Source organism: Girardinichthys multiradiatus, chromosome 20, assembly GCF_021462225.1.
Source record: "Girardinichthys multiradiatus isolate DD_20200921_A chromosome 20, DD_fGirMul_XY1, whole genome shotgun sequence".
Taxonomy (NCBI): Eukaryota; Metazoa; Chordata; class Actinopteri; order Cyprinodontiformes; family Goodeidae; genus Girardinichthys; species Girardinichthys multiradiatus.
In genome coordinates this window covers 27,414,470-27,438,168 of record NC_061812.1, presented here as the reverse complement: position 1 = coordinate 27,438,168, position 23,699 = coordinate 27,414,470, and the positions used below count along the sequence as shown (strand labels likewise).

The 23,699-nt window shown below is 38.7% G+C and overlaps 1 protein-coding gene and 1 long non-coding RNA gene across 3 annotated transcripts; one reads left to right on the top strand and one right to left on the bottom strand.

The window, feature by feature from the left end:
* Nucleotides 1-2,563: 2,563 nt before the first annotated feature.
* oxtra (oxytocin receptor a) lies at nucleotides 2,564-21,510 on the bottom strand. 2 transcript variants are annotated; one of them, XM_047346711.1, is made up of 3 exons: nucleotides 21,408-21,510; nucleotides 20,100-21,208; nucleotides 2,564-3,418 (listed from the first exon to the last, which is right to left on the bottom strand). In XM_047346711.1, the coding sequence occupies exons 2-3, from the start codon at nucleotides 21,016-21,018 to the stop codon at nucleotides 3,165-3,167; spliced, it is 1,173 nt and encodes a 390-aa protein (XP_047202667.1). In that variant the 5' UTR covers nucleotides 21,019-21,208; nucleotides 21,408-21,510; the 3' UTR covers nucleotides 2,564-3,164. The 2 variants fall into 2 exon arrangements, with proteins under 2 accessions (XP_047202667.1, XP_047202665.1); XM_047346709.1 differs by having other exon boundaries at nucleotides 21,368-21,506.
* LOC124856358 lies at nucleotides 7,670-9,218 on the top strand. The gene is made up of 4 exons (XR_007035307.1): nucleotides 7,670-7,856; nucleotides 8,176-8,374; nucleotides 8,574-8,701; nucleotides 8,860-9,218. It is a non-coding gene; the product is annotated as an uncharacterized LOC124856358 (long non-coding RNA).
* Nucleotides 21,511-23,699: the final 2,189 nt, after the last annotated feature.

The following is a 23,699-nucleotide window of genomic DNA, read 5'->3' as shown; positions in this document are numbered from 1 at the left end:
AGAAAGGTAAACTGTCTGTGTAAAAGATAATCTTCAATATTTGACAGGTTCTGCAGCAAACTAACAAACTAGCATTCACGGAGGAGGGATGTCCTGAACATCCAAACAAGTCTGTTGCCCTTTAAAAAGAAAGTCATATGGACTTATTAGGTAAAAACAATGGGATACAGAATGTCAGGCAAAGACGACATCTTACCTCCCCGATTTTACCAGAATACTCATGTTCTTCAGACTTAACAGAACTGAAGGCTAGTCCTGAAAATGTTGGCTGAAAGATCTTAAAAAATTTAAAGCATTTGGCAGGGAGGATTCTGTAAATGTGTTGGGAAAGTTAGCTGACTGAGAAACCCTCTTAAAGGTTAACAAGACTTGCCAAATGTGACAAAAACAAAATTGCTAAATGGACAGATTGGTTAATCACCATATGTGCTAGGTAAGTCTTAATATTTAGGTGAATAATATTAATATCTAATGCTGTGTAAGGAGACGCTGTTGGATTTTGTAGTTTTACAAAAAAGAAAATTCAGTAACAAAAATGAAAATGACCTAAGTTGAGACGAAAACTGAGCACTCACGTAAAACCAAACTGAAATAAATACTGACCAAAATAAAAAGAAATCTTTTTGGAAAATTGTCAAGTTGGGAGACATTTATCTTCCACTGTTTGCTTTTCATAATTTCCCTGCTGTTAAAGGTGGCCTATTATACTTCCTTTTAAACATTTGGGAAAGGTCTATGGGGTATACAAAACATGTTCATTACATTTTTCACACAAACTCATTCTCAAATAATGAGATTTCACCTCCTCAGTTCCCCCTATTTTGACCACCTTTCAGAATGAGCTGTTTCAGGGCTCTGTCACTTTTAAGCAAATTAGCTGTATCTCCAACACTGAGCTGGGGGGCGTGCCCAGCACTTTGTGCAACAGTACAGCCATACATCTTTGACCCTGAGTCAGACGGGGTTGGGACCATCAGTTGTGTTGTGCAGGAGGTGGATACAGTACACAGCTGATAGTCCTACTGAATAGACTGTTAGAATTTGTATTATGGCAAGAAAAAAGCAGCTAAGTAAAGAAAAACGATTGGACTACATTACTTTAAGAAATGAAGGTGAGTCAGTCCGAACAATTGGGAAAACTTTGTGTCCCCAAGTGCAGTCGCAAAAACCATCAAGCGCTACAAAGAAACTGGCTCACATGAGGACCGCCCCAGGAAAGAAAGACCAAGAGTCACTTCTGCTGCGGACGATAAGTTCACCCCATCACTCTCCTTCTTGGTCAAATAGCCCTTACACAGCCTGGAGATGTGTTTGGGGTCATTGTCCTGTTGAAAAATAAATGATGGTCCAACTAAACACAAAACAGATGGAATAGCATGCCGCTGCAAGATGCTGTGGTAGCCATGCTGGTTCAGTATGCCTTCAATTTTGAATAAATCCCCAACAGTGTCACCAGCAAAGCACCCCCACACCATCACACCTCCTCTTCCATGCTTCACGGTGGGAACCAGGCATGTAGAGTCCATCCATTCACCTCTTCTGCACCGCACAAAGACACGGTGGTTGGAACCAAACATCTCAAACTTGGACTCATCAGACCAAAGCACAGATTTCCACTGGTCTAATGTCCATTCCTTGTGTTCTTTAGCCCAAACAAGTCTCTTCTGCTTGTTGCCTGTCCTCAGCAGTGGTTTCCTAGCAGCTATTTTACCATGAAGGCCTGATTCACACAGTCTCCTCTTAACAGTTGTTCTAGAGATGTGTCTGCTTCTAGAAATCTGTGTGGCATTGACCTGTTCTCTAATCTGAGCTGCTGTTAACCTGCGATTTCTGAGGCTGGTGACTCGGATGAACTTATTGTCTGCAGCAGAGGTGACTCTTGGTCTTCCTTTCCTGGGGCGGTCCTCATGTGAGCCAGTTTCTTTGTAGCGCTTGATGGTTTTTGCGACTGCACTTGGGGACACTTTCAAAGTTTTCCCAATTGTTCAGACTGACTGACCTTCATTTCTTAAAGTAATGATGGCCACTCGTTTTTCTTTACTTAGCTGCTTTTTTCTTGCCATAATACAAATTCTAACAATCTATTCAGTAGGACTATCAGCTGTGTACTGTATCCACCTCTTGCACAACACAACTGATGGTCCCAACCCCATTTATAAGGCTTGAAATCCCACTTATTAAACCTGACAGGGCACACCTGTGAAGTGAAAACCATTTCAGGTGACCACCTCTTGAAGCTCATCAACAGAATGCCAAGAGTGTGCGGAGCAGTAATCAAAGCAAAAGGCGGCTACTTTGAAGAACCTAGAATAAAAGACATATTTTCAGTTGTTTCACACTTTTTTGTTCAGTTTATAATTACACATGTGTTAATTCATAGTTTTGATGCCTTCAGTGTGAAGCTACAATATTGATAGTCATGAAAATAAACAAAACTCTTTGAATGAGAAGGTGTGTCCAAACGTTTGGTCTGTACTGTATGTGGCAATAATTTTACCTTCAGTAAAATGAGCCCTGAGGAAAATCAGCTGGACGCAAACAATGACATCATCAAAACCTGTTATTGCTTTAATGTTTTTTTATTGTTTTTTAACAATTTGTCCGATGTTTAGCAGAGACAGGCATGGCGTGTTGAATTTAACAAGATCTGAAGTAAGAATTCCTATTTGTGCAAATATGTAACAAGCTGAACAACAGGATACATAGTATTTATAACAGAGGAATAAATTTATAACAGCACAGACAAACTCGATCCATAACGTTTGCTGGTGACAAAACCGTAACAATTTACAGCGCATGAACGTGTGAAATACTCTTTTCATTCTGTTTCTATGCACATCTAACACTAACTAACATACATTTCGATCAAATGTAAAAAAACATTGAAAAAGTTTCATTCAGTCACTCTTCTTAGTCCATTAATATTTTATTAAAATTTTATGGAAAAGTAATCTGTTGATTAAAGTTCTCAGTTTCACAGTTAAATTATTATGCTGAAATGAATGTACTGTGCGGGTTGTTTTCCACCTCCTGGGCTTTAACAGTAAGTCTTGCAGAAAGAGGCTTTTTGAAGAAATGGAACCGCCGGAAAATTTATGAGGAGCAACATGTAGGAAGAGGCTGAGTGGGCAGCTCGGGAGAGAGGAAAAATGAGCGCCAGGGGCTTATGTGGTGGATGTCTGTGTGATGCTCCTCTGACTGCTGGTGCTCTTAATGGCAAAGGTTGACGAGTTGCTCTTGTGGCTGGAGTCAAAGCCATGCTCACACCGGCTCTGGGATGACTTGAGGTAGTGAGCGGAACAACACAGAAAGTTCTGCCTCAGGTCGTGGAAGAGATGCCCAGCGAAGCACATATAGATCCAGGGGTTACAGCAGCTGTTGAGGCTTGCAAGCAGCATGGAGATAATGAAGGGCATGGCTGCATACGGAGAGACACAGAGAAACGTTACTGCTGTTAGATGGAAAGAGAAAGACTTGTACCAATTCTGAATTTGTCTGTAAGACGTTTTGGGGGTGCAGGTGGAAACCACATATCCACTGCCAATACTTGGCTTTGGTTTAGCAAAAAATTTATTTACTGAATATATCTTTGTTGTTGTGGTTTAGTACATTATTAGTAGACCGTTTCAAGACCCTACACAGCTAGTCCTAATCCCACACCAAACCATAATCCTTTAATGGCTCTCCATGCAATTACCTCAAAGGACTAGTTTTAAAAGCCGATATTTAGACATGTAAAGATGGGATTTATTCAGCACAATTAGTTATCCTGTTGGGCCATGAAGCGAAACAAGGGAGAACAAGTGCGGATCCTCCCTTAAGTATAAAGTACCTGTCCTTTCTACACCAGTTTCTCTCTTGATCCTGTTGAACATGGATGCATTCAATTACACTTCAAACAGTTTGCTTCAATTAAGTCAGCATTCAAACTAATATTAAGTTATTAATAGATGCTCATAGAATAAACTTAATATAAATTTATTCTCTGCTGTTAGCCTAATAATACCAGCCATTTGCACACAAAACTTTTTATTTTTAATTGTGCAATTATTATAAAAGGCAGAAATAAAAACAACTCAGCAGAAATCAAATCTACATTAAACCAGATTAAAATGTTCCTGGTTTACGTTGGTTGGGTTAGCAAATATTCAGATATTCTTGTATTTGCTGAATGCAAGAACAAAGAAAGATTTCTTTTCTTTGTTGAATTCGGGAGTCAGGTTTGTAGGCAGTCCTGCTCAAACAAACCTTTTCAACTCTTCTCACCTGAGGGATTGAGAACAGGACCTTTCTAACAGTCACTCCAAAACATTGACTTTGTTGTCCTTAAAGGTGACCTATTATACTTCCTTTTAAACATTTGGGATAGGTCTATGGGCTATACAAAACATGTTAATTACATGTTTTGCACAAAATCATTCTCAAATAATGAGATTTCACCTGTTCAGTTCCCCCTATTTTGAGCTCCTTTCAGAATGAGCTGTTTTAGGGCCCTGTCACTTTTATGCAAATTAGCAGTATTTGGCCGTGACCCCCAGCTCAATGTTGGGGGGCGTGGCCAGCACTTCATAAACGTGAAAATGGCTGCCAGCAGATGCGCAACAGTACAGCCATACATCTTTGACCCTGAGTCAGACCCAGAAGCAGAAGAAGGGGAGCCTCATGAACAACCATCAAGGATGCAGCAAACTGTTTCTGAAGGGTTACTTCAGAATGTCATGTTCATAAATCAAAATGTTATTATTTATTACCATCTCAATTAGGGTTGCCACCCTTTCCGTAACATACGAAATATCTGATATACAATTCTGTCACAGTCGTTAAGATTGTATCAAACTAATTAAAAAAATAAAATTTATGACATACTAAGACCAGCAAAATTGTAGTAGCGGAGTCTAAGCAGGACCTCCTCAGCTCCACGTGTGATGCTGTCACAGTTGCCTAGAGATGGACATCACACACCTGCTCTGCTTTCAGTCATCTGCATTTCACCTGATACCACATCGTAAGAGGAAATCGCTTTAAAAAATACCTACGTTTGTAGGAAGAGGCAAATCCCTGGCTAAACAAAGTACAAGGAAAATTATAAAAATATGTAGAGCTGGCGGCGAGATGTTTTAGTGGCGCAAAGCGGGCTGAGCATTGATAGATTGTTCAGAAGACCCATTAAACACACCTTCTCATTCAAAGAGTTTTGTTTATTTTCATGACTATGAATATTGTAGCTTCACACTGAAGGCATCAAAACTATGAATTAACACATGTGGAATCATATACTGAACAAAAAAGTGTGAAACAATGAAAATATGTCTTATATTCTAGGTTCTTCAAAGTAGCCACCTTTTGCTTTGATTACTGCTCCGCACACTCTTGGCATTCTGTTGATGAGCTTCAAGACGTAGTCACCTGAAATGGTTTTCCAACCGTCTTGAAGGAGTTCCCAGAGATGCTTAGCACTTGTTGGCCCTTTTGACTTCACTCTGCGGTCCAGCTCACCCCAAACCATCTCGATTGGGTTCAAGTCCGGTGATTGTGGAGGCCAGGTCATCTGGCGCAGCACCCCATCACTCTCCTTCTTGGTCAAATAGCCCTTACACAGCCTGGAAGTGTGTTTGGGGTCATTGTCCTGTTGACAAAGAAATGAGGGTCCAACTAAACGTAAACCGGATGGAATAGCATGCCGCTGCAAAATGCTGTGGCAGCCATGCTGGTTCAGTATGCCTTCAATTTTGAATAAATCCCCAACAGTGTCACCAGCAAAGCACCCCCACACCATCACACCTCCTCCTCCATGCTTCACGGTGGGAACCAGGCATGTAGAGTCCATCTGTTCACCTCTTCTGCGCCACACAAAGACATGGTGGTTGGAACCAAAGATCTCAAACTTGGACTCATCAGACCAAAGCACAGATTTCCACTGGTCTAATGTCCATTCCTTGTGTTCTTTAGCCCAAACAAGTCTCTTCTGCTTGTTGCCTGTCCTCAGCAGTGGTTTCCTAGCAGCTATTTTACCATGAAGGCCTGATTCACACAGTCTCCTCTTAACAGTTGTTCTAGAGATGTCTGTGCTGCTAGAACTCTGTGTGGCATTGACCTGTTCTCTAATCTGAGCTGCTGTTAACCTGCGATTTCTGAGGCTGGTGACTCGGATGAACTTATCGTCCGCAGCAGAGGTGACTCTTGGTCTTCCTTTCCTGGGGCGGTCCTCATGTGAGCCAGTTTCTTTGTAGCGCTTGATGGTTTTTGCGACTGCACTTGGGGACACTTTCCAAGTTTTCCCAATTGTTCGGACTAACTGACCTTCATTTCTTAAAGTAATGATGGCCACTCGTTTTTCTTTACTTAGCTGCTTTTTTCTTGCCATAATACAAATTCTAACAGTCTATTCAGTAGGACTATCAGCTGTGTACTGTATCCACCTCCTGCACAACACAGCTGATGGTCCCAACCCCATTTATAAGGCTTGAAATCCCACTTATTAAACCTGACAGGGCACACCTGTGAAGTGAAAACCATTTCAGGTGACTACCTCTTGAAGCTCATCAACAGAATGCCAAGAGTGTGCGGAGCAGTAATCAAAGCAAAAGGTGGCTACTTTGAAGAACCTAGAATATAAGACATATTTTCAGTTGTTTCACACTTTTTTGTTCAGTATATAATTCCACATGTGTTAATTCATAGTTTTGATGCCTTCAGTGTGAAGCTACAATATTCATAGTCATGAAAATAAAGAAAACTCGTTGAATGAAAAGGTGTGTCCAAACCTTCAATTTACAAAATGCTAAGTGAGCGAACCCAAGCATACAGAAGAACAAGACTTACTGGAAGTGATGGTATGTGCCCCCAGAGCCCTGATCTCAACATCTTCAAGGGTGTGAGAAAGCCTACATCCACAGAAGACCTGTGGTTAGTTCTTCAAGATGTTTGAAACAACCTACCAGCCGAGTTCCTTCAAAAACTGTGCTGGTTTGAAGGCAAAGGGTGGTCACATCAAATATAGATTTGATTTAGATTTCTCTTTTGTTCATTCCCTGCATTTGTTGATTGATGAAAATAAATGATTAGCATTTAAAATTTTGAAAGCATTCCTAGTTTACATACTTTTTTCACACCTGCCTAAAACGTTTGCACAGTAATGAATATATATATATATATATATATATATATATATATATATATATATATATATATATATATATATATATATATATATATATACTTGTATATATACACGACAGTATTTAGTCAGAGCACGTCCACCTTGCCCACATTTATGAGAGAAGAATACGGAATGCTGCTGGTTATCTATTTTTGAACTTCATTTAACTCAAATGTTGATACTTAAACTATCAGAAACGTATACCATAAGGGTATAGAAGCAAATGTGTCCCAATATTCAAACTAAAATGGATTAACAGAAATGCTATTTCATTGTGTGACACAACTAAAGAGAAAATTAAGAGGAAAAGACTTTTTCGTTTTCATGGTCACCCCCGCAAAAAGTGTTTCATAAATCAATTTGACTTCACAATTCCAAACGGCGCAGGAGAGTGATGCCAGTGGCAACTCTTCTTCTTCTGCCTCAGACCGCACCATTACGCATCTTGTACGATAGGTGGCGGAGCCGAGGAAGAAAGCCCAATAATTTTTTTCTATGATTGGGCTTACCTGCACGTAACATGGTGCTCCCTCATACCATCGCACAATCCTTGTGTTTGCGGCTGATTTTGTGAGAAGCATGTGTCTGCAGACCCGAAGGCCGCAGTTTCTGACCTGCAGTTCTAGATCTCTTCTGTCCGGAAACAGCGCCATCTATTTCCTTGTCCGAGTCAACATGGATGGCAATCGGAAAAAACGTGAATCAAATTGCTTATTTATTACCGTCAACCTACACACACACCCCACCCACACACACACACACTCAAAAGTTTTAGATACACTTTCTCACTTAATGGGTCTCTTTGTTTTCATGACTATTTACATTGTAGATTCTCACCACAGGCAACAAATCTGAACACATATGGAATTATATAGTAAACAAAAAGTGTGAAGTAACTCTAAACATTTTAGATTCTTCAAAATAGTCACCCTTTGCTTTGATTAATAATAATAATAATAATTTAGACATTCTCACAATGGAAAAATCGACATCTGCATTTTAACTCATTACTTTAGGGAGCAGTGGGATGCAACTGTGCGGCGCCCGGGGAGCTTTCTGGGACTAAGGGTCTTGCTCAGGGACCCAACGACTGAGACAGATTGAACGGGGGTTCGAACGGGCAACCCATTGGTTACATGATGAACTCTTACAACCTTAGCCAGAGTTGCCTCAACGGATTTGCTCTCTTGGTATTCTCTCCATGAGCTTCATGAGGTATAGTCACCTGAAATGGTTTTCCAAAGTCTTGAAAGAACTTTCTAGAGGTTCATTGAAAGATGGCCAAGGTTTATTATTTCAGTCAATATTTATGTTACTATGTATGTTTTAAGCTATTTAAAATGATATCACTCTGTTACCTATATTTTGAGAATGTCTTTTAGAAAAATATTAACTTGGACTCTCTCGTTTTCAGTTGCAGAAAAACCTTGCCCATATTGGACAGATGCAGGACCTGTTGCACAAACGTTCACTGTCCCTTTTGCAGCTCAACTTTATTTAATCCTACACAGTTGGGTCCGAACAGCAGCTGGGCATAAACAAGTAAGCAGACTAGAAATTGTTAAAGTTCAGTTTTAAGCTAGTGTCTTCGAAGTTTTGAGGCACCCAGCAAACTTCATTTGCATTTTTAGGCCCGAGCTGGAAAACTGCAAGGGCCTATTGTAATCGTAAGGTTTCTTATTCATTTTGCTTTTAAAAAGGATAAAAGAAGACAAGGATAAGAAGAAAGCCTGATGGCTGCAGGATTGGAGGATCTTCAAAATCTCTCTGTCCTGCATTGAACAGAGAGGAGCCGTCCACAACTATGTTCCGATCCATCAAGGTGCCACGAAGCAGATGACCTGAGATTGCTCAATCTCTCCATCACGTCCCTCTGAATCCATCAGGGACACATGTCTGAACTCATGTTTGAATTTCATGAAGTCATGATGTTATTATAATACAAAGTTCATCAGGACTTGTATTAGCTGTGGATGTCACTACATGTAATAGATGTATGTGCATGTTTTATAATAGATGGGTAAACATGCATTATTAAAATTGTTTGCTGGATTTCTCACATTTCTGAGGACTTGACTTTCCTGCTATCAGCTGAAGCATGGACATGTTTTTATGTATACATTATTACATAATATATACTTCTGTGGAAGCATAAAGCATTTATTACTATTTTGCACTAAATCTCTTAACTATTAAAATCAGTGCTTTAATTAGCTTTAATAGCTGTTGCTGAAAAAGACCTTGGGCTAAATTGAAATCAAAGATAGCCGATTGATACCCAAAGGGAAAGTATTCATATTTATTTGTGTGAAAAAAAATGGCCCCTTTCTTATTTCAGTCAGGAAAACAATCGGTCTAGAACTGCGGGTCTGAATGTGCGGGCAGTTTTACTGTCATTCAGCGGATTGCAAAAACAAGCGGTCTAGAACTGCATGTGTGAACGTGCAGGACTGAAACTGCGGTTTCCGGTCTTCAGAGACATACTTTTGTTGCCCTTCCAGGGCAGCTGCGGCTTCCCCAACAGCTCTGGTACAGATTTGGACATGGTGATTTCCCACTGTCTCTGAACACAATCTTCGCGCTCTCATTTCATCTCGGGAGTAATGCACACCGCTCCCTAACGCACAAGTTGTCTAATGGTGCGGTCTGGGGCAGGAGAGGAAGAGTTGCCACTGATGTCACTCTACTGTGCCGCTTGGAATTGCGAAGTCATCTTTTTTGCGGGGGCGAATATGAAAAAGCCTTTTCCTCTTAGTTTTCTCTTTAGTTGTGTCACACAATGAGCAGTCTTGAAGAAGAAAATCAAAACTTAGTTTGAAAGATCTATTAGCAATTTCATTTATGAGTCCAAAAATGCAGCTATGTCTTTAAAATGAAAAAGCACAATTTGGTCACTTTTTGCTGGGACATCCTTTGAAAAAAAATGAAATGTTAAACGTTATTTTATTTATCATTTTAATTAGTTTACAAATTGAGCAGTCTTGGAGAAGAAAATGAAAATGCACTTTGGATGATTTATTTTATTTATAAGTCAAAAAATGCAGCCTCATTTTGAAAATGAAAACGCATTTTATTAATCCATTTTAGTTTGAATATTGGGACACATATAAGGGCTTTCCAAAGTTTTTTAAAAGTATATTAATCTTAGTTTACACATTTCAGAATTTATAGGAAAGCAAATGTAATTGCTCTTAATGAAATCTCTTGCTTATTATTCAGGCATTAGGTGAACAAAAATTATTTTTGTAATCCTAACTGACCTAAAACAGGAAAGTTTCAGCTTGATTTAATACTGTAAATCAAATTCTCCCTGCATGTTCCAACACAGTGTTGCACTTTAGCTGTAATAATTGAAGGAAAATGTGATCATTTCACATTGCACACCTGGCATTAGAATAATGCAATCAAGCAGACCAGAGGTCAAATGTTTTCAGAGGCTATGGTAAATTTGTCAATTTTGCTGAGAAGTTGCTCTGATTAGGAGAAGCTGCAAGTATGTGGAAGATTTGCAGGAAATGATTAAAGTTTTATTCTATAATAGCTACAATAGAGACTTCATAGCCTCCTAAAAGACTGAAAGGTCTTTCTTTTTGCTCATAATTAGTTGTGCATTTTTGTTCATCTGCTATGAGAATAATCCTCTTAGTGTGTAGCTGCAAAGGAATTGCAGCAAGGAAGTTATTAACAACATGCAAATGCATTGCTTGGGAAAATGTGCTTATAGTTCCTAATCTTTGCAAATTAAATACGATACAGGAGACGTAGAAATAATTCATTTCAACCTGAATGTTTACTCTTTTAGCTTGATGTTCAAACGGAAGTAATGCAATTAGAGCCATTGTTGAGTTCATAAGGAAGAGATAATTAGCAAATGCCAGCAACTTAATGAGGTGACATACTGTTGGCAAACAGGTACTTTTCTTTTATGAGCTCATAGCGCAGGTGTGTCAAGGTTTGGTTTTGCTAAACTAAAAGTGTTGTTTTCTACAAGAATAGAATTAGTTCACGCTGTCTGCTTCATCCATACAGTCATGTAGGTTTGCTCATGCTGTGCCTATAGTTTCTCAGTCTCTCAAATCACAGTCAGAGCATCAAAAAGGGACACAGAAAAATACGGCAGCATAAAAATCTTTTTAAAAAAACACGAGAATAGGGAATGATTACAGACTATGCCAACTAACACAGACTGTATGCATCTAGGTGAGTTCTGCAAACATATTTTAAGTGTCAGGATTGGAGAAGTGAAACTGTTCCTTGCCCAGTGGTGCAGTGATACATTACAGTGAGCAACCTGAAGTGGCACGCTGGATGACATTTGTATGGCTAACTCCAACATCCACCTGACATTTGGCAAATGAGTTTCGGATCATGTAGTTGGTTTGTATCCTGTATTTAACCTCTTCTCAGTGTTTGCTAATCTTTCTCTCAGTCTGCCTGTGTCCCAGTTTATTTTGTTGCTTCTGTCCCCTAGATTCATTAAAAACCGCAGAGTAAATGCCATCTTAGGAAGCACAAAACTCTTTCACACATTATTAAGAAAAACTGTCCTTTATGGGTAAGGCCCCGTGGACCAAAATGTGACTCTACTGAGTTAGTGTCATAGGCTTCACCATCTACCTTTGAATTATAAGCTCTGGGATGTAGTGCAAGCTGGGTGGTGCAAAAACACAAACGAGCTTATCAGGGATTTATCATCAAAGCAGATGAGAGTGGGGCCTTGATCTAATTAGAATATTGTGTGGCTTCTTGGGGAAACAACCCTTTGCTGAATTGGCTCATGGAGCCTTTCACTGGGGAATGATAGATCAGACAGCAAATAAAATGACAGACTAATCACCCTGCGGGTGGTACATCTGTGTGGCTGTCAGAGCTGATTCTGCCCAGTCCAAAAGACTCCTTAGCAATTCATTTCATGCTGATCGTAAACATGCATTAGCAGTAACCTAATTTGGTTTTTAACATTGAATTAAATGGAATGTTAAACAGAAAATGGTTTTGATCCTTCTTCCTTGTGAACATGAAACACAAGAAGTGACATTTACAACTAAAAAAAAAAGACTTTAGTGGATTGGTGGATATTGTGTCATTTAAAGGCTTAATGCAAATCAATAGTTGGGGGTGAGTCAGCTTCCAAGTGCCACAGCCACAGAAAGGAGATGCTGCTGTGCAAAATCTTGTTTTAGGGGGATTTGTGTGCGTGTCTGAGTCAAGGTTTAACATTCATCTGTTTTTGTCTACCACGAAATCTGTCTGGCTGCTAAATGTGAAAACACACACAGGCAGATGATTTCCCTCTAGCGAACCTCAGAGAGAATGGGTGATTTTGTCATCTTCTGACATTTTCAGAAATAATGCTGATAAACCTAATCAGGTGCTAAAAATGGTAAACCTCTGCTCTACGACAGGTCCAGGCTCAGACACATTGTCACAGTGTCATGAAGCTGATATCTCAGTTGTTAGAGAATAACTTGGAGAAATAGATTAAGCCTCGATTGTTTTGTTTTTTTATATTTAAGATTACGTTATCTTTTAGATGAGACAGAAAAGTTAATTGTCCATGTTTAATCATTATTACATTACGATGCATAACTGCATCACCTCTTGTTTTGCTACTACCTACAATAAAAAGCACTTTGAATCTAAAAATTCAATATTAATTGTTTAAAGCTGTCTACAAATATTGAACACATGTGAAAGCATTCAGACATTCCATTATTTCCTCTTTTCTATTTAAGGAAATAGTAAAATCAACTAATTTCCATGCATGTTAATATTGTTTTTTGGCTTTTATATATTACTTTGTTTTATTTGTACATTCTAAAGTTAGCAAAGAGAAATATACAAAGGAAAAATATGATAACATTTGTTTCTTGTCCAGAATGTAAAGACTAAGAGCAAGATTTTATTTAGCATATGCACTGTGTAACATTATAATATATTAAGAAAAATAATTTTATAAAACTTAAATCAAAACATGACACCACATGTGCTTGGGCTGTTCATGTGCTCTAGAAAATGGAAAATAAGACCATTATTTGCTGATTTACTGACAACTAATTACACTGTGCAAAAATTGTTTTCTCAACTCAGACACATGGAGCAGAAAGTGACTTTTCATTATGACTAAGTTAACACAACTTTCAACTAATAAAGGCTTTCCTTTCTCTCCGTACAATGGAATTCAAGTTATCAATGAAACTTGAAGTCATCCAGGCGCTCTAAACATTGTCAAATGTCTCTTATATAGTGCCTTGCAAATTTATCTATAACCCCCAGAACTGTTCTGTGATGTTACATCCTATAACCTCAATGCATTTTCATGGGACTTAACGTAATAGACTAACAAAAATTAGACGTAGCTGTTGACTGGAAAGTAAACGAGGGAGGGTTTTCAGATTATTTTTTTTTACAAATAAAATGGTAAAAATGTGGCATGCATTTAGATTCAGCTTCCTTAGTCCATGTTGTAGAATCACCTTTCACTGCACAAAAAGCTGCAAGCCTGTTCAGGCATATCTCTACAAGGCCTGCATATAGAAGCTGAAATTTTAGCTCATTGTCCTATGCAAAAATAACTCAAGCTCGGTCAGATTGGAAAGAAAACATCAGTGTTTTTTCCACCATACATAGCATTTTGCAGATAGATCAAAATGTTTAATTATGGTCTCTTCTGACCAGAGAACCTCAGTCCATGGGTTGGTGCTCTCTCCAGCATGGCTTGAGGAAAATTACAAACAGGAATTCTAGCAGCTTTTCCTTTAAAAATCACTTTCAACTTGTCACTCTTCCATTAAGACCACATTTAGGGAGTGCAAGGCAGTTGTCCTGTCAACATCTGAGCTGTAGATCCTTAAAGCTCTTGCACAATTATAATGATGCAGACCCATCATATCTTGATGAAAAGCTTTTTCCATTTCAGATGATGGGATAAAGAGTTTTTAACTTGGGTTATTATTTTATGATCTAACCCTGCTTTAAACCTCCTTACAACTTTGACCTTTCTTGTGTGTTCCTTAGACATTTACACAAATGGACTCAATTTACTGTTTTGGTGACTTCTTAAGGTCTTTGGTTGGACAAGATTGTATTTAAGGGTATAAGAGCAAAGGGGGCAGAATACAAGTGCATGCCACACTTTTCAGATTTTTATTTGTAAAGACATTTTGAAAGCCTTTCAGCATTTTTCTTCCTCTTCAGCACTATGGACTACTTTGTGTTAGTCTCTGTCACATTGAATCCCAATAAAGTACATAGTATTTTGTGTTTGTAACTAAGAAAATGTAGGTTCATGGGATGTGAATATTTTTCAACATACTGTATTCAAACACTTACCTGAAAGTCTCTATACATCTAAAGACACTTTGCAATTTTTACTAATTATGCTCCTCCCAGCTTTAAAGTTCCACTTTTTGATTCAGATTGCAAAGTATTATATTATTTGTTACCAGATTAATCTCTGTAAAATGTAAAAGGTTGAAATGGGACAGGACTATTTTATAGTCAGATAACAGAGGATTTTTTTGCTAGTTCAGCCTAAAAAACCCACGCTCAAGGAGCTGGAAAACAAAGGTCAGGCAAGCAGGGGTCTGTTTCTTGTCATTAGGCTTAGTTAAGCATATGGGTGGTTTTCACCTTGCATAGGAACTAATCCACTATGACAATTAGAAAGAAAACAAGATTCCCATATACAGGTCCTTCTCAAAATATTAGCATATTGTGATAAAGTTCATTATTTTCCATAATGTCATGATGAAAATTTAACATTCATATATTTTAGATTCATTGCACACTAACTGAAATATTTCAGGTCTTTTATTGTCTTAATACGGATGATTTTGGCATACAGCTCATGAAAACCCAAAATTCCTATCTCACAAAATTAGCATATCATTAAAAGGGTCTCTAAACGAGCTATGAATCTAATCATCTGAATCAACGAGTTAACTCTAAACACCTGCAAAAGATTCCTGAGGCCTTTAAAACTCCCAGCCTCGTTCATCACTCAAAACCCCAATCATGGATAAGACTGCTGACCTGACTGCTGTCCAGAAGGCCACTATTGACACCCTCAAGCCAGAGGGTAAGACAGAGACAGAGAAAGAAATTTCTCAACAAATAGGCTGTTCCCAGAGTGCTGTATCAAGGCACCTCAGTGGGACGTCTGTGGGAAGGAAAAAGTGTGGCAGAAAACGCTGCACACCGAGAAGAGGTGACCGGACCCTGAGGAAGATTGTGGAGAAGGACCGATTCCAGACCTTGGGGGACCTGCGGAAGAGTCTGGAGTAGAAACATCCAGAGCCACCGTGCACAGGCGTGTGCAGGAAATGGGCTACAGGTGCCGCATTCCCCAGACCTGGGCTACAGAGAAGCAGCTCAGTGGTCCAAAGTACTTTTTTTGGATGAAAGCAAATTCTGCATGTCATTCGGAAATCAAGGTGCCAGAGTCTGGAGGAAGACTGGGGAGAAGGAAATGCCAAAATGCCAGAAGTCCAGTGTCAAGTACCCACAGTCAGTGATGGTCTGGGCTGCCGTGTCAGCTGCTGGTGTTGGTCCACTGTGTTTTATCAAGGGCAGGGTTAATGCAGCTAGCTATCAGGAGATTTTGGAGCACTTCATGTTTCCATCTGCTGAAAAGCTTTATGGAGATGAAGATTTCATTTTTCAGCACGACCTGGCACCTGCTCACAGTGCCAAAACCACTGGTAAATGGTTTACTGACCATGGTATCACTGTGCTCAATTGGCCTGCCAACTCTCCTGACCTGAACCCCATAGAGAATCTGTGGGATATTGTGAAGAGAACGTTGAGAGACTCAAGACCCAACACTCTGGATGAGCTAAAGGCCGCTATCGAAGCATCCTGGGCCTCCATAAGACCTCAGCAGTGCCACAGGCTGATTGCCTCCATGCCACGCCGCATTGAAGCAGTCATTTCTGCAAAAGGATTCCCGACCAAGTATTGAGTGCATAACTGTACATGATTATTTGAAGGTTGACGTTTTTTGTATTAAAAACACTTTTATTTTATTGGTGGGATGAAATATGCTAATTTTGTGAGATAGGAATTTTGGGTTTTCATGAGCTGTATGCCAAAATCATCCGTATTAAGACAATAAAAGACCTGAAATATTTCAGTTAGTGTGCAATGAATCTAAAATATATGAATGTTAAATTTTCATCATGACATTATGGAAAATAATTAACTTGATCACAATATGCTAATATTTTGAGAAGGACCTGTAGTCTATTTTCTTAAACCTGAAGGAATACACCTGTAGCTTCTGATTACCTTTAAGGATGAGTATTTACTGTTGTTTTTAAGGAGTGATCCCAATAACGGGGTGTATCATACATTTTTTTTTAAATGAAACCAGGACATGGTCGTGGTAGCAGTCAAAGCAGAGACACCCAGACTTCCCTCTCCCCAGACATCTCCTTCAGCTCCTCTGGGGGAAGTCCAAAGCATTCCCAGGCCAGCCGAGAGACATAGTCAGGCTAGACGCGTATTCTCAGCTCTCAGATCAAATGAAATTGACATAATTAAATCTTTACTGATATACTTTATCATGTTTTGGTAACACAGAAATGTTTCAGATTGGCTGAGGTTTATTTCCTAAGCTGTCTGTTCTGGGCTTGCTGGCTGCCTCTAATTAACTCTTTATCTGAACACACAGATGACACTCCTGCTCTCCTTTTGTACACAAACATTGGCACACATTGCTGCCAAACTCTGTGATTATCAAGTGTCGCTGACGTCCAAACTCAGCCTCCTTCTCTGCACTATTTCACCGTCCCTAACAGGAAATGGATTAATCATTTCCTTCTTTTTCCACACACTAAAACAATTTTGTTTCTCGTCTCTGTGGCCACTGTTCCTCTAAATATCACAGCAAGGTGTAGTGTCACAGCCAATGACTTTTTTATCAAGCATTGTGTCTTTGCTTGTAATGCATCAAACTGGCTGATAAGTGGAAAAGCTGGTCCAAGATTGCAAGAGGCCCTTAGCAGAATTGAACAAGGGGCCCCAATGTGTCAAAAAATATCTTAAATACATTGTCCAAGTGTGATCATCATATGTTTTGTATTAAATCATTCATTAAGTAAATTAAAACAAGTTTGTAAAATCTGGTTATGTTTACAAGTACAGTAAATGTACATTTATTGATAAATTAATTTACAGCTAGAGTGTGCATGAAATATGACTCAAGCAGTAGAAAAAATAAAACACACAAATTTAAATGATCAAACTTTTACCATTTTTCTTACAAATAGTGATTTGTAAATTCTTTGAATTACTAAACAATTCACTATTTCATATTCAAAGAATTTGGGATTGTTTTAAAATAGCTACTGATCAACCTATAAAGTAATATATGAGCTCATCCTTAATCCAATTCTACAGTCTGTGTAATAAGTAAAGTGCTCTTGAGCACCCCCTGCTGGCCTGGTGAGGCCTTAGCAGCAGTTTAGTTTGCCTATGCCTTGGGGTGGCTCTGAGTTTGAACGTGCAAACAATTTTTAACAAACCTGTCAGAAAAGAAATTGTTATTAACAAGGAGATTATGTTTTATGTCCATTTGTTGGCAAAATACACTATACTGCCAAAACTATTGGGTCAGACCACCAAATCAATTAATTCTGGTGTGCTAATCTCTTGGCTGCAGGTGTATAAACGTTGGTGCAGATAAACTTGACTGTCCTGCACAGAGTCCTGACCTCAACCTTCTTGAACACCTTTGGGATAAATTAGAGCAGAAGCTGCAATTCTGGTTAAAGTTGCTATTGCTGGCCACGGTGGGTCCATCAACAAATTGGACCTTATAGATTAAGAATAGGATGTCATCAAAGTTCATGTACATGTAAAAGTAGACATACAAATACTTTTGACCATATAGTTTATCCCGAAAAGTTATGAGCGGATCATGATGACATTTTCAGACAAGCTGCGTATTGGGACAAGGAACAGATCATTAGATTTTGGTGTTGGGACATCTGGAACTAGGACTAGCCACACCATGATGCGAGAGCTTGGAGTTCCCACATGGTTCCTCACTCTCTCAGCAGCCAACATGCAGCGGCCTTGGCAGTGGCAGAGTGCTTTTCTAATTTACATTAAAATCAGTGGTGGTTATTGATATGAGCATTGCCCAGGGCGCCATGTCAAAAGGGTGCCAGATGCACTGGAAAAACGTTAGACATCAAACAGTGTTTCTGTTGTTCCCTTTCATCTACTGTCAATGGCGAGTAGGCGCCCCCTGTGTCATGCAGAGTGTAAGCATGTGAGATAATTTGCCTCAGCATTGCAGAAGTTGGTATTTCATTAAACGACTGTTGCTTTTTTTTTTAAGGAAATGTGCACTGAATTTGATCCTCACTATTTCAAAACTTAAAATATTTACACTGGTCAAAGCTAAAGCTCTGTTTGTGGAAACCCACAAAACGAGTAATTTCAATGTTTTCTGGCATTAGGACCACCTTATGTGGGGACAAGTACTAAAAACTCAATATATAGTCAGCTCAAACTTGGACTGAACCATACTAACTGCAAAGACCTAATAAACATAGCACGTCTTTAGTTCCTATTGGTAATAATAAGTTAACTTGAAAAAAGGTTGGAATTCAATGAAGCCCAAAACTCCATCTGCAGAGTTTACTGTTTGGTTGTGTTTGTTGAGAAACGGGGCTCACCCAGGGTAAAATTCATGCAAGAACCACCGCTGCTAAAAATGTTATGTCTCTGTGCTCAAAAAGAAACCTCCCAACATTACTGTTTTATACTTTGAATAGTTTCTGAGGCTCATAATTGTCTTGTGCACATGTTATGGCTCTGTTTTCAACTATTAATTCACAAATATTCCCTGGGTTAAGTGATGGAAGCTTAAAAAACGTGCTTTGCATTTCTTTTCCGTAAATAGCAAAAGTATTTTTCTTCTTAGACTTTTCCACAAAATATTGCTGCATCCTAATGATTCATTGTTTTAAATTGAATTTACTTCCACACCTTTGCAAAAAAGAATGAAAAACAAGACAAAGCATAAAATTAAATGCATAATCTTTTAAAAGGTGTGGTCACTGACATTTGATGCATAGACCTCATGCAGTAGGTGGCTGTTAGTCGCTTATTGTGGTTAAATGTCAAAGTCCCCCCACAGGCACCAAAGCTGCCTGATGCGAGGTGGTGCACACTAATTTGATTAATGATTAGCCGTCAATGGTCTCTGCAGCTCAGGGAGGGTTGGAGGAAAGTTATAAAATTCTGTATGTGTCCTGTTCTTTAAAAAACACAATTGATCATGCTGTTTTAAGTCATGCATCATGTGCTATTTATATTGCATTAATTAAAATTAAGGAGACTATAAAATATTTCTGTACAGGACATTTACCAAGAGTCAAAAGTGCGACAATCTGTTAAATAAATAATTAGTTAAAATATTAAAAACTAGAAATATAAACTAATAAATGCATTGAATAAATAAAAAAGTATCTATTCGTATATAAACATACAATAATTTATACCTATTTTAATATTTAACAATCAAAATCATTAATTGGAATTTCACTCATCTGTGTGTTAAGATACAACAATTTTAGCTTTTACTTATTTTAGATTTAATGCGCTACAGACTATCACGAAACATCTGATACGAACACAAAATATTCGTGCTAATCTGGTTATAAATGCTCCGGATTACTATGTCACAGTGCACAAACACACTGCATTCTGAGAAATAATACTTGTGGAGACCCGAAAATGTCCAGTTTTGTTGCAACAGATGAAACTTAAGCTTCTTAGGCCAGATGAATAATCAGTTGTAAAAGGTGTTGGTAACAGTGTTTGAAACATGTGCAAGTATTCTAAGTGCGTAATGCCCCATGTAGCGCACAGCTACCTTTTTGCGCACAGCGCGCATTCTTTATAAGAGCCTTCTTGATCAACCTACCCTCACGGGGTGCAGCTGGATCCCACGCAGACCACGTCTGGACTGAGAAAAAGGGGGTCCAGCACACGATGTATGCCACCACAATCACAAAAGTCATTTTCACGGTGGTTATCTTGGCCTTGGAGATGAGCCTTACGCTGCTCACCCGGGCCAGCGTGTTGCTTTTGCAGGTTTTGGGGGTCAGGTTTATGCACTGCTCGCGTCTTGTTTTCAGCTTAAAGTTTTGCCATATCTTAAAGCTGATCAGCCCGTAACAAATACTTAGTATGGTCACCGGGATGATGTAGATAGTGAGGCTGATCCATGTAATATATGCTTTGGCTCCCCAGGGTTTCACGAAGTCGCCCCAGCAGTCGTAGACTCCCGAGCCTACCTCTCTGAGGGAAAAGATAAACATCTGCGGGATGCTGAAGAGCAGGCTCAGGACCCAAGAAAATATCACATAAAAGCGGTCTTTCCTTCTGTGCAGAGAGCGGAGAGGCTGGCATATGGCCAAACAGCGGTCTACGGACATTAACACTAACATGTAAGTGGAAGCAAACATCCCGACGACCTGCAAGTATTTCACCAACCTGCACAAAATATCTGGTCCGTAGAAGCGAAACGTGATGTCCCAGATAAGTTGGGGGAGGACCTGGAAAATAGCCACGACCAGATCGGCGATGCTCAGGTGCTTCATGAAGTAATACATGCGGGACTGGCTGTGTTTGGTGGTGTGGATGGCCAGCAGGACGCATAGGTTCCCTGCAAGCGCCAGGAAGAGCACCAGAGCGAGCACGGTCACCTCCACCTTCGCCACCTCCTCATTCCGCTTCAGGGGGTTCGTTTGATTGAGCCCGCTAGTACCGTTCAGAAGGGTAGAGTTTCTCCAAGATTCGTTTAGTTGCCAGATGTCACTTTCATTGGAAATAGTTTCCATTGCCGCCGTCTCGTCCTCCCAGCAGATGCGAGAGGGCTGTGTGTGGTCTTGCAATGGTTTGGTCACCTGGAGAGGGTCGTGAGAGCCTAAGTCTTTCTTGCGTCCTTACGGGTGCCAATGTATAATCAGGGTCAGTTCATGATTCCCAGTTGACAAAGGGGATTTACGTTGTTACGACGTCACCCATGGTCTGTAAAAAGAGAGGATATAGGAGAACAAACAAGATATAGGTTACTCTACAAACAGAAACAAGAGAGAAAATGTTTTTTCAAGTATGAGATGCTGAGATCAAATCAGTGAATCTGCAAAACAATAAAACAAAATTATAAAGTATATTATTACAGCTCACCTGCTCATTGTGTTCCCCCAAACAACAACAAAACACAAACCTGAAATATGTCAGTCTCTGGTCTTTTGCTACGAAAGTCTAAACAGATTGGGGTTTAAAACTGTAGATTAAAAAAATAAGCTCTACATCATCTCTGCTGAGAATCTTCAGAATGGGCAGCAACACAGCATATGAGCCTCTATTATAGGGTCCCCAGTTCGCCAGGAGCAATAAAAAGCCTTACTCATCACCACCACTTGGTGGCCATGCACACTTTCACCGATCGGCTTTGCAGCACGAATCCTTAGGGAGATAACTTCAGAGCTGCTTTATATCACGAACATTTGAAACAATTTCTATGCATATAAATACATATATGCATCTAAAAAGTATTATTATTTATTCCAGTAATGTGATTTAAGAAGTTATTCACATGTTTAGATTATTTACACAAAGTGGTGTATTTCAAGCATTTATTTTATTAATTTGGATGACTATGAATGTTTACTGAGTGATGTGTGAAAAATGTTAACAGAAAGTTAAGTGGAAGGAGGAACTATGGTGACAAAATGTGCAGATGTAACAGGCAGAACTGCAGCATCATGTTGTATTCTGCATTCAAGAGATTGTATCGTTGCACTGCACTCTATCTATCTATCTATCTATCTATCTATCTATCTATCTATCTATCTATCTATCTATCTATCTATCTATCTATCTATCTATCTATCTATCTATCTATCTATCTATCTATCTATCTATCTATCTATCTATCTATCTATCTATCTATCTATCTATCTATCTATCTATCTATCTATCTATCTATCTATCTATCTATCTATCTATCTATCTATCTATCTATCTATCTATCTATCTATCTATCTATCTATCTATCTATCTATCTATCTATCTATCTATCTATCTATCTATCTATCTATCTATCTATCTATCTATCTATCTATCTATCTATCTATCTATCTATCTATCTATCTATCTATCTATCTATCTATCAGTCCATCTGTCTGTCTGTCTGTCTGTACTATTTAAAACAACCACTTAATTAGTAACATTCAAAAAAACCAAGAAGCAGTAAGTCAGGGTTTGTTAGTAGAATACATGTTATCAGTCATCCTTTGAATGTTAATGGATTTGGTGATGTGACATCACCAAGCCCCCCAACCACCCACTTACCCTTTGAAGCTGCTCTGGTAATAAATGGGTGAATGCATTGGTCGGCATATAAAATATTTGAGCCAGAAGCTTGCTCAGGAGACACACTAAAAGCACCGCCAATGTGTTCCTAGAAAATCACCCTCGGCGCTGTAAACATGTGCTTTTTATTGCCCATATCAAAAGGCATCTCTGAGCGGATGTTATCGCCCGCTTTGAGCTTTTCTAAAGTGTTATTGATTTTTTGAGAATGTAAACTGTTTAGCATCAAGGGAATAGAACAATACACTTTGTCATTGATTTTACTTTAATGACGCAAGAGGGAACCGCTTTTCATTCTATTAATCTATTTCTAATTAATTTGTCCATAACCAATTTATCAGCATAGAAAGAAAATAACTAAAATCATCTTTTCACTTATGCATAGTGGACATTAGCTTACTTAAATTTATTGGAGATCTTGTGTGATTCCTTTCTTTATATCCATGAGATTCATTCCATGAATTTCTCTGAGGACATTTTTATCCCTTCTGCGAAGTGCAATGTTGCAATGCTAAGGACTTCAATGATAACAATTATTTTTAATACAACCTTTAAAACAATCAAATCTCAAATACTTAATGTAAAATCGAAAGATAACCTATACAAATTATTTGAAATTTAGTTTTAATTTGAGCTTTATAACCGTCGATAGTATACGGCAATTAATTAATTACTATCGGTAACAAGTGTCAAAATAAAGTGAGATCTTTCCATGTAATCCATGCAACATTTAGTAACTGCTCACAGTTAACTCCATAAAAGTTACAATAAATATCCTTATATCCTTATGTGTAATTCATGCAATAATTATTAAAACACACAGTAGAAGCAGTGGGGAGTGAAACAAGCATGTTCTCATATTCTGGAGCTGAAAGACTGGAGAGGCCTGTGTGGAGCCACATATTATCTGCAACATGTTATATGTCTTATCTTTTTACAAAAATATAAACAAGTATATCCAAAGAAATGATGTATGATGATTTTATATTCTTTCACATGTATTGAATAGAATTAGTAGTCTTTGATTAACAAGTTAAAAGATGTATGATTGAAATGTGGTGAAGAACTGAGAATTAGAGGAAAAACATTAAGGTTTGACATTCTCAATCAGCTATATATGAAAGAAATATAACATTGATTA